The sequence below is a fragment of the Rhipicephalus sanguineus genome, chromosome 6, assembly GCF_013339695.2.
Source record: "Rhipicephalus sanguineus isolate Rsan-2018 chromosome 6, BIME_Rsan_1.4, whole genome shotgun sequence".
In the NCBI taxonomy this organism is placed as follows: domain Eukaryota; kingdom Metazoa; phylum Arthropoda; class Arachnida; order Ixodida; family Ixodidae; genus Rhipicephalus; species Rhipicephalus sanguineus.
Window position 1 is genome coordinate 144,831,256 of NC_051181.1, and position 9,954 is coordinate 144,841,209.

General features: G+C 43.0%; 1 protein-coding gene across 1 annotated transcript in view; it reads right to left on the reverse strand.

Annotated features, from left to right (window-relative positions):
- LOC119396651 (isoleucine--tRNA ligase, cytoplasmic) overlaps positions 1-9,151 on the reverse strand; it is a 31,505-nt gene extending 22,354 nt beyond the window's left edge. The window contains exons 1-7 of the mRNA XM_037663941.2: positions 9,036-9,151; positions 8,534-8,672; positions 5,664-5,820; positions 4,555-4,674; positions 4,013-4,147; positions 1,879-1,963; positions 1,004-1,132 (exon numbers count right to left, since the gene is read on the reverse strand). Of these exons, the coding sequence (XP_037519869.1) occupies positions 1,004-1,132; positions 1,879-1,963; positions 4,013-4,147; positions 4,555-4,674; positions 5,664-5,820; positions 8,534-8,649 (742 nt within the window). The 5' untranslated portion in view covers positions 8,650-8,672; positions 9,036-9,151. The remainder of the gene's footprint in view (positions 1-1,003; positions 1,133-1,878; positions 1,964-4,012; positions 4,148-4,554; positions 4,675-5,663; positions 5,821-8,533; positions 8,673-9,035) is intronic.
- Positions 9,152-9,954: the final 803 nt, after the last annotated feature.

Sequence of the window (9,954 nt, forward strand, 5' to 3'; positions counted from 1 at the left end):
GCCTCGCAACGTCAGCATGCGCGACCGCTGAGGTCGCACTTGTGCGGGCACAGCCGTAAATAATTAAAAAAAAAAGAAACATCCCCAACACCTCCACGATAACAAAATCATAGCACAGGACCGTGGTTCTGTAACTTCGTGGCCTTGATCCATCGTGTCAAAGCGCTTCTTTCATTACATTCGCTGCAGTACACCAGTGTCATGAAAAAAACATACTAAAATTTGGAAGGGGCTACTGCTGTCGGGGGTCACAACACACCTGGTTCAATAATTAAATATGCGCGTACGGGCCGTATATTTACGAGTGCTGATATGATTGCCGATATCTAAAAACTTAACTGACAATCATTCAGGGTTCTTCCTGACGTTGCTGCGGCCATGAAATACAATAAATGAAAATGTAGGCCAGCTTTCTTTTGTCGCATGCTAATTTTCCATGCTTTGTGGTGATACGAATTTTGGATGATACGAATATTTTTGGTGGTCCCGTGAGATTCGTATCACCGAGGTTTCACTGTATTTATAAAGAAAACATTGATGGAACTAGATAGCAGAGGCATTTGGGTATTTCTTTTTTGAGGTTTGAATAATCATACACATCTGTCTAAACACCGTACACTAACTTTACCGTGCTTGAAAAGCTGCTACAATTTTTTACTGCTAGTGACGTTGTACACACGATTTTACTGTAGGAACGTCTTTGCGATGATATACATGCTGCATATCACCAAACACTGGCAGCTGTTCCCCCACAGCACATAATAAGACTAAGCGTGCGAGACTGTCAGCCTAACAAAATACTGCATTCTACAAAGAAAAAAAAAGGCTTCCCATGAAGTTAAAAAGTACAAAGCCAATGAAATGAGTGCGCCAAGAAAGTTACAGTTTGTAAAGAGCCATAAAAGCAAGGAATGGGCCTTGTTACAGTCAAAGGGGGAACAATTTCACTTGACACTGCTGCTAGAACTATAGAAGATGATATATTTAATCAAGGGTTACCAACCTTTCAGCTTGACATAGATCATTTCAGGGTTGACACATAAAGCCAGATTGCTAGGAAGTGTCCAGGGTGTTGTCGTCCAAGCAATCATGGAGACACCGGGCTCATCGTCGAGTGGGAAATTGACAACCACTGAGGAGCAAGCAGGTGAGAAAAAACGAAGAACAATATTTTATTGGCCTGGCCATGCAGCGTCTGCAGATAATGCATGAAAACAGCTGTAAACCCAAACCTCATTACGAAGAAGTTGCATCTGACGTAAAAAAAACTTCTTTACATCTGAAAATTTGTTATAAACACATATTCATATCACTTTATTTATGACAAGAGCACATTTCACTTACTTTGTTATAAACTGATAATTCATTATATCATTTAGAGTGTACTTATATAAAACTGAAACAATATGGCCACATAGAAGTGTGAAGCAGCAAGATATTTTAAAATGCAATACTCATTCAACAGGCCACTCTTATTGTGTAAACCATGCGTGAAAGGCAAACAAAGTTTAGATCATGTTAACTTAACCAGAAATTTCACCACAGTGTGAACCCCATTACAAATTGCTAGGCAGCACCGGATGTGCGAGATACTGTAGTGAAGGGCTACAGCTTATAACTTTGACCACCCATGCTTTTTTTATAGCACACCAAGTATTAGTAAACAAGCTTGCACATTTCTCCTCATTAAAATGTGGAAATCATGACCAGTGAACTTGTGACCTATAGCTCAAGAGCCAAATGCCAGAATCACTGCAATGGGTAAAAACGTCCGATAAAGTTCATGAACATCCAAAGCCCAGTTCACCATAACAAAAACAGAACAATGCGAACACTGTTATCCAGAGAAGCATATCCTTACAAATGTTTCGGGCATACCTGCAGGATCCACAACTTCTTTGTAGTTCTGGCCCGATTCAAAGTTGGACAGGGGTGTGTTGCAGGCAGTTGAGTAAGGCATCACCTGGTTAACAGTGAATAAACAGACAATTAGGGCAAAAGCCAAAATCAGGCAAAAAAATATTAGTACTCTTACACACATACAGGGTCAGAATGTCCTTGGCTAAAATAATTAAACAAATAAATAGGCTTTCATCGCATTAGTAGCCTGTGGTATGTGGATGATTGCTGGCAAAAATAAAATCTATTTCTAAATTGACTTGTCAATTTCTTTATGCTAACCGCTGTGCCTACAGCAACAGCACTACATATATTGCATGAGCACTCTTCCAATGTTTTTCCAGCAGAGCTGTCACCAATTCATTGCTGAGAACCGATGATGTGAATGACTGTTATTGCCATAACTGCAAAAATTTGTGAGATTTCTTTCATCAAATCCGTAAGGTTCACCATAAAACACTAGTATAACAAATCTATAGTGTATAGAGCTTCGTTCACATGTACTTGCTCTCATGAGTCTACACGTTGAGGAAGGGCGCATCTCAGCATCACACCTCTGGGAATTCACAATACAAAAGTGATTTGTCAATACTATGACAGCTTTTGCTACTTTGATGTTGCATCTTGATGCACACGAAGACATGTTGAACTCAATGCTGAAGCTAGTCAGTAGATTTCATTGGACATTTTCACCTTTTTCCTAAATGTACAAAGTTACGTTTATTCCAGTACTATTGCTGTCGATATTGGAATCTGCTGGCCCCCAATCACAGTGGCCATTCACTCCACAAAAACAACCTCAAACTGCTTTTCCTTCAATAGAAGCATGGCAACAATGCAGAAATCAGCATACTAAAACAAAGTTTAGAGGGGTACTGACATGAAAATTTTCAGTTGTTTTTTTTTTTGCATCAAATGAAAGGCCAAGCCCTCAAGAGCCTAGAAAAGGCAGTGCTAAGCGCAAGTGCACCCTGGAAAAGCAATTACAGTATGTTATTAAAAGCTAGTTTTGGTTCCTACTGTACCCTGATGTCACAACACGGCATGAGCTTCTCATCATGTGCTCGCACATTACATAGTAACATTTCCACAGCCGCTCCACACCGTGGTTCCATTGGTGATGCACAAGCAGCCATTTTGAATGTTTTGGTGACGCACAAGTGGCCATCTTGGAAGTTTTGGTACTTGACGCCATCACAACTAGCCAGACTGCTGCGTGAAGTCACCAGAATTAGTACTGTAGCCTGATGTCAAGCTAGTGTCAATGTCAGTAGGTGCGCCATGGAAAAATTGACTTTAATATCAAAAAAAGTATCTTATCAGCATTTACTGAGCTTCACACTTGCTCATAGCCATCTCTGCATACAGGAGATTTGTATGCAGAGTAAACTTGCCTTCAAAGAAAGGTGTCAGTACCCCTTTAAGAAATCTAACAAGCAATAGCAGCTTTCAGAGCAGGAAATCTGCCAGAAGAAGACTAGCTTCTCTCTTCATTCTAGCTCTTTGCATTAGATACACAGCTATGTACAATGCCAGCAGCTTCTATTCTCAGCTTGACGTTCATGCTATATTTTTTTTGCTTAATTTTGCTCGCACTGGTATTTAATTCAAGGTGACATTCACATGAGACATTAAAGCTTCTGCCTTAACCTATATATGCCCACTGTCCTACATATAGGACGCTTCTTTGATGCACTCTAACATCGCTATTTCTTTAGCTGATGACTAGCGCCACCTACAGCACATCAAGCAGGCCTCGTTCTCAACGCGTGCAAGCCTAGACATTGCTTGCTTTTCATGCCGCCATGTGCCGACCGCCTCCTCCGGGCAAGCGCGTGCTTTGTATTAAATACGCCATGAAGAGGAACAAGTGCAATGTCGGTGTGCACGTGAAATGTTTCATGGCTTACCACGCCCGCACATAACACCCCTAATGCCCAGTGTCCTATATGTATAGGACGGCTTGAAAAACAGTGTTGCATTTACCTGGCAGTAAATAAAGAACTTGTGCTTTCTTTTGAGGGTAGAAGTACACTTTTTGTGAAGAAAAATATTTGTTTTGTCATTTTTTCTGAGTTTGGGCATATACGGGTTAATAACAGAGTGGGCTTACCTTGACTCCCTTGTAGACAAGGCCCTTGTTGTACAGCTGCTTGAAGATAAACCATACAGACTCCATAAACCAAGGGTACATAGTCTTGTAGTCATTCTTGAAGTCTATCCAACGTCCCATCCTTGTAACAATGGTCTGAAAAGGGTCAGTCACAGAGATCACTCAACATACTGGCAGAGCATCCAGAATTCTGGCTCCCCAAATATGACCTCTTCTGTTACACTAGCGTCACTGAACTTGAGCTCTTGCATGGCACTGCATCAAAAGTTGAGAACTGTTTGGAAGGACTTTCTGTATCACTAAGGCTTTATTTTTTGCTAAGTACTGCTTTTCCTGCCCCATATATATGAGTAAAGCTTTTTTAATTAAAAAAGAAAAGAAACAACAGACAATTAAAAGAAGAGACATCAATTCTAGCGTGTAAGTTGAATGAATAATGTGACTAACTAAAGTGCCAACCGTTATCAGTTAACAGGTCACAGCATAACGTCAAGGTCACCTCCTGGCAATGCAAACTACTGTAGCATAAAAGCAATGCCTACCTCCCATTCTTCGGAATATCGCATGACTATCTTTCGGCATTCTGCATTGTAGTTCTCAATACCCAGCTTTTTCACGTCATCGGGACCTTTGATGCCAAGGGACTTGTCGATTTCATATTCCTAAAAAACAGAAAGATGAGGTGCATTACTTAGACTGAGAAGGTAATGTTATTCTTGATGCAAAGGCAATTGTCGGGAGAGCACTTGCACACTCCTCTGATCAAAACCAAGAATTAACATCTAAACAAATCAAGACAGTAGAGAACTTATGTGCTTACAAAGATTCAGTGAAGTCTTTTCACAGATCTGCAATCAGATCTGTCATGCCTGGATTCAGGTGTGACAGAATGTCAACATGTGAAATCAACAGTAAATTGCAACACACTCGGCATTTGCTACTTGCCCGTACGCTATTGCGATTCTTCCACCAAAACGTGCGAGCTTGGACTATAGAGCATGCCAGTGCTTTATAACAGCGAGACAGAATGAGATGCGCAAAGTGGGCTAGCACACAATTTACTGTCCAGTGTAAGCAGTCTGCTACATGGTTTGCATCAGTTGCCATGGTTATCTCTGCAGTGCTGCTTGAGAAAAGCTGGTGTGAAAATAGGTGTAGATTAAGAAGTTTCATCTGTGATGCATTTCCCATTTCATTGTAAGCACAGACAATAGAAAATAGAGATGGAAAAGAGGTGAACATATGGCAAGAAGTCTTTACCATTAAAGAAATAAAGGAAGAGGAAGCAGTGATCGCAAGTGTTTTTAGCACTGTGGTCTGGCTACTTGTGCTGGTAATGATGATGCCTCGTGGATAACAAATGTATGCCCCGAGTACTGCTGAAACTAAACATGTAGCTGATAGCATTTGAACCAAAGGCTGCTTAGTGCTTGAGCATACCATCGCAGATCTCGCCGCTTGTGCCTGCTATAAGATGCTGATGTACCGTTAGGTCAATATACATTCATGTTAATTAGAAAATTGTGAGGATGTACGCACTATAGCCAGATACAACTTGAGAAGCTAGAATAGGCCCCACCCAGGTGACCAAAGTGCGGCAAATATGTTCACAAGTGAAAACAAGTCTGCACTACGTGAAAATACAACTTACCACAGGCAGTCCATGGCAATCCCAACCGAAACGGCGTTCAACATAAAAGCCAGACTGGTGTGCAAATCTTGTCACAATGTCCTTAATGGTGCCTGCTAATATGTGGCCATAATGGGGTAACCCGGTAGCAAACGGTGGGCCGTCAAAAAATGAATACCTAAAAAAATGAATAGGTATAAGCTTGAATACCAATACAAATCCACTTAGTCTTGCTTCTGGCACCAGAGAACAAGGAAAAATGAACTTAAGACATTGTAAGAGCAATCCCAAAATTTGTGTAATCTTATAATGTACTGCTTGTCCGTGTTGCCCTCTCGTCTTTGTTTACTAGTTGCGCATTTTATGTCCTTCAATACCAATATGTTAACACCTGTCAGTTATTTATCACGCGATAAACAAAATGAAAACTTTAGGAAACTGGCTCATCAGTGGCAACACAATTCGCAATGCCCATAGACTGTCGCGCCGCCAAGCGGAATTCAGGAGCGTCCTCTCGGGGAGGGTTAGTAGACGACAAAATGGCAGCACTACGCAGTCGCTCCCTTGTTCGGCTGTGCTAACCTCAGTGTTAACGCGTTGGCAAGGAAGTAACACTACGACTCGGCATGTTCCCTGCATCAGTGAACAAACCGGGCCCTCCGTGACACGAGAAATCTGATTCGTTCTTGCGAGGCGCGAAGTTTTCGTGAAAATACGTGGCGACTCTCGCTTTCAATGCTAGCCCACGGAGTACGCATACTATCAGCTTCGCGAGGCTTTCTGTAGCCACGTAGGTTAGTTAAATGTTATCGTCTGACATATTCAGTTGAAGCTCACCCTGCTTTACTTGTATATAGCATTGGTCAGTGTTTCTTGTAGTGCATCAATCCCATAACACTGTACGCAGGAGGTCGCGCCGGCTCGCGATGTGCTCTTGTAAAACTGAGCGATCTCAAGTTGTCGATACATTAAAATATGCCTCTATCCTTTGTCAGCAAAGCGCTGTTACTAATCGTGCGAGCGACGTTTCAATCATTCGAGGACGCGTCTGCTCCACGCCTTTCGTGGAGCGAACGCTAGCGCTTTCCACGCCGTCCTTCGCCAGTGTGTTGGTTTCATAGCCAGCACTGCGCCGCTTGTTTTTGTACGTTTGTTGATAGGTGGCAGCACAGTGCAAGCGATTTGCTCGTTGACCGATCTGAGAGCGAAATGTTATCCGCGCCCAGACCAGCCCAGATGTCTCTGTAATTGTAAACGTGGTGACGCGGAGTGGTCGAAGTTCTTCGGCGGAGGAAATTCTTCAGATTGCTTTCAGCAGTGATCTTGAAAGAAACCATCTTGACGATGAGGATTTTTCACTGGATGTAGAAGACTGTGAAGGCACCGAGAGTGACAGCGACGGTGAACGATCACCTGCTAACTCACGAGGAGCGAGTTGCACTTCACGTCCCCTCGTGCGTTAATGTTCTTTCACGCTCGTAAGTCACTTTGTATTTAATGTATAATATCATTGAGCGAGATCAAAATAAAAGCATAGTTCCTCTTGTGCATTGCATGTATCAATTATTGTGGTTATTATGGAGCGCCGCATGCCGCCAACACGCTCGAGCTCGACCAGAGAAGCGAAATGGTAGAGCGTTGGAACATGCAGTCACAGCCACAATCCACGCCTCTCGGCTAACTTCTTCGACGTTGCGAAAAGGATACGTGTGCATTCTTTTTGATATTCGTGTTTCGATCGTGCTGATCGAGCCTGCAACATGCGAGTGAAGTGAATTGCACACGGCTAGAGTCTCAGCATGGCTGTGACACAAGCGCTACTGAACGGGAAGTTAAATGCTTGTTTTCCGCTGAAGACGTAACTCCGCGTTCCCGACTGCATAAGTAATGACGACGGCGTATTATGTTTGCAAACCATCACTACGTTAAACGTGCGGTTCCGTGCAGCAGCGATGGCGCTACTCGCTGGCGGCCTACTACTGCGGCAAATCCGTAAGGCAGGCTCGGTACAACGTATCTATCTATAAACGTTGGCTCGGTACGTACTACCTCGGAGTGCCGTTCTGCTCATACGTCCATTTTAGTTCATGCAGTTTTATGTAGCACGCACAGGATTTCGCAAAGCATCGTTATGCACGGTAACGGAAACCTTTCACACCACAGCAAATAATTAGGTGGCGAGTACTTAGCATTTTCCATGGTTTGGGAAAGTAGTTTAGTCTCATATCCAATTCAGCACAGCTCATGACTTCATCCGGTGAAAGTGGCACGGGCCGTACGACCGCACGTACTATCTGTTCCTATGCTAGCAAACGGGTTGACCCTCCTCCTGGCGCCATCTTGAAAAGCACGGCGCGCCACCCATAGTTCGTGGGCATTGCGAATACTCGGAGCACATGCTTTAAAATACATCTTTTAATCGCTCTGTCAGACGGTTATTGTGTAGCGTACCTGACCACTGGCGCTACGCCAGGGTGTTACGCTACGCGGAACTGATGGTAGACCGAGTCAAGCCCGCTTCACTTCGATGCATCTGTACTCGTACTTCCTGTTTCAATCACGTTCAATATGGTAAACGTTAGTCGACTTCAATGAGGATCCAAACAGCCCGTGCGGTAGGGGCACCAAATGTTGAATTTACTGCACAGAATAACGCAGGTTTTCAGCTCCACACAGGACACACACCACGTGCTAACGGAGGCAAATAAGGAAAGCACGGATGAGTTTAGTGATACTAAACATCCCGAAAAGATAAGTAATCAAGTTGCTGCGGTTGGGGATTATGGGCGTGACAGATCGGACAGCCCGCTTATTGCGCAGTTGTTTCAAGGAGCACTTCAAAATGCGCCACGGTGGCCTATTCCTAACGCGACCGACGACCACGCACTTACCTCGGTCGGGATTTGGAAAGTTTCAGACTGGTCTGAAACGCGTCAATCTCCTTCCAAATCTTGAGGATATTCTCTTCCTCGGCCGAGAAGCTGATGTTTTCAGGGACTTGTTGCATCTCTGGAGTCGCTCGGCTGGGCTCTGGAAAAGGGACGACACAGGAAAAAGAGACTGATGCAACTTCGACAGCGTAGTAGTCATCGAAAAACCGGTGCGTACAGCGTGCGCAGCTCGTGAAAGCGGGGAAAAAGGCCGAGTTGACGGCGCGCGCACGGCACGAACTTCTTCGCGAGGCGTTTGGCGCAACGTGGGCGCTGCCAGAGATTATCACACGGGATATGTCTCAACACAATGTCATCAGGGCCACGCGATGCGACACGGTCCTCGTGAACCTTCGGTTAAGGACAGCAGCGAAGGCAAATGCTGACCGTAAGGCCTATTTTACGTGTACGAAATGGTCAGTTATGGAGCGACTAACGTGTTAGCGACAAATCGTAAACTTACTTTCGCCCGAGCGAAATCCAAATGAATGAAATATGCACTGCAGCGAAAACCACGCACCGGTCTTGCCGGCCTACTAGACACAAAAGCCAAAGACCGCGTAATTAGGCCAAGCCGAGTCGTTCGGTCATGCGGTTTTGCGCAGTTGCGTAATTCTGAACGGAAACTATTGTAGGATCTGGCTTCGTCACTGACTAAACCCATTGATTAAGCTATGTTGTCAAACATTTCATGCAACTATTTTTCATTCATGGGATTCTGTCTGTGTGCGGTTTTTCGCATGTACGGTGTTCGTGTTTTGCGGAGCGCCAATTTTAAACGAGTTCTTCCCGAAACCAACTCGGCGCTTAACGACTTTGATTGATTATTATTATTATTATTATTATTATTATTATTATTATTATTATTATTATTATTATTATTATTATTATTATTATTATTATTAATATTATTAGACTGTGTATTGTATTGTTTATTTTTATTGATTTTTTTTTGCGTGCGCCTGCACAAAGACCTCACGGTTGTTCCTGGGCACGTTAAATAAATGATTGATTGATTGATTGATTATTATTATTATTATTATTATTATTATTATTATTATTATTATTATTATTATTATTATTATTATTATTATTATTATTATGCATTAAGCATAATAATAAGCATAATGCATTATGCATTAAGCGCTTAAAACCATCCTTATCATGTGGGCCAGATGGCATCCCTTCCGCCATACTAAAAGCTTATGGTAGTATATTTGTCCCAGTACTAACTACGATATTTAATAACTGCCTGGACACTTCCACATTTCCAAGCATGTGGAAAACTGCTCGTATTTTTCCAGTATTTAAGTCGGGCTCTAAAACAGATGCTTCTAATTATCGCCCGATTTCTCTACTATGTGCCACATCAAAGATCTTCG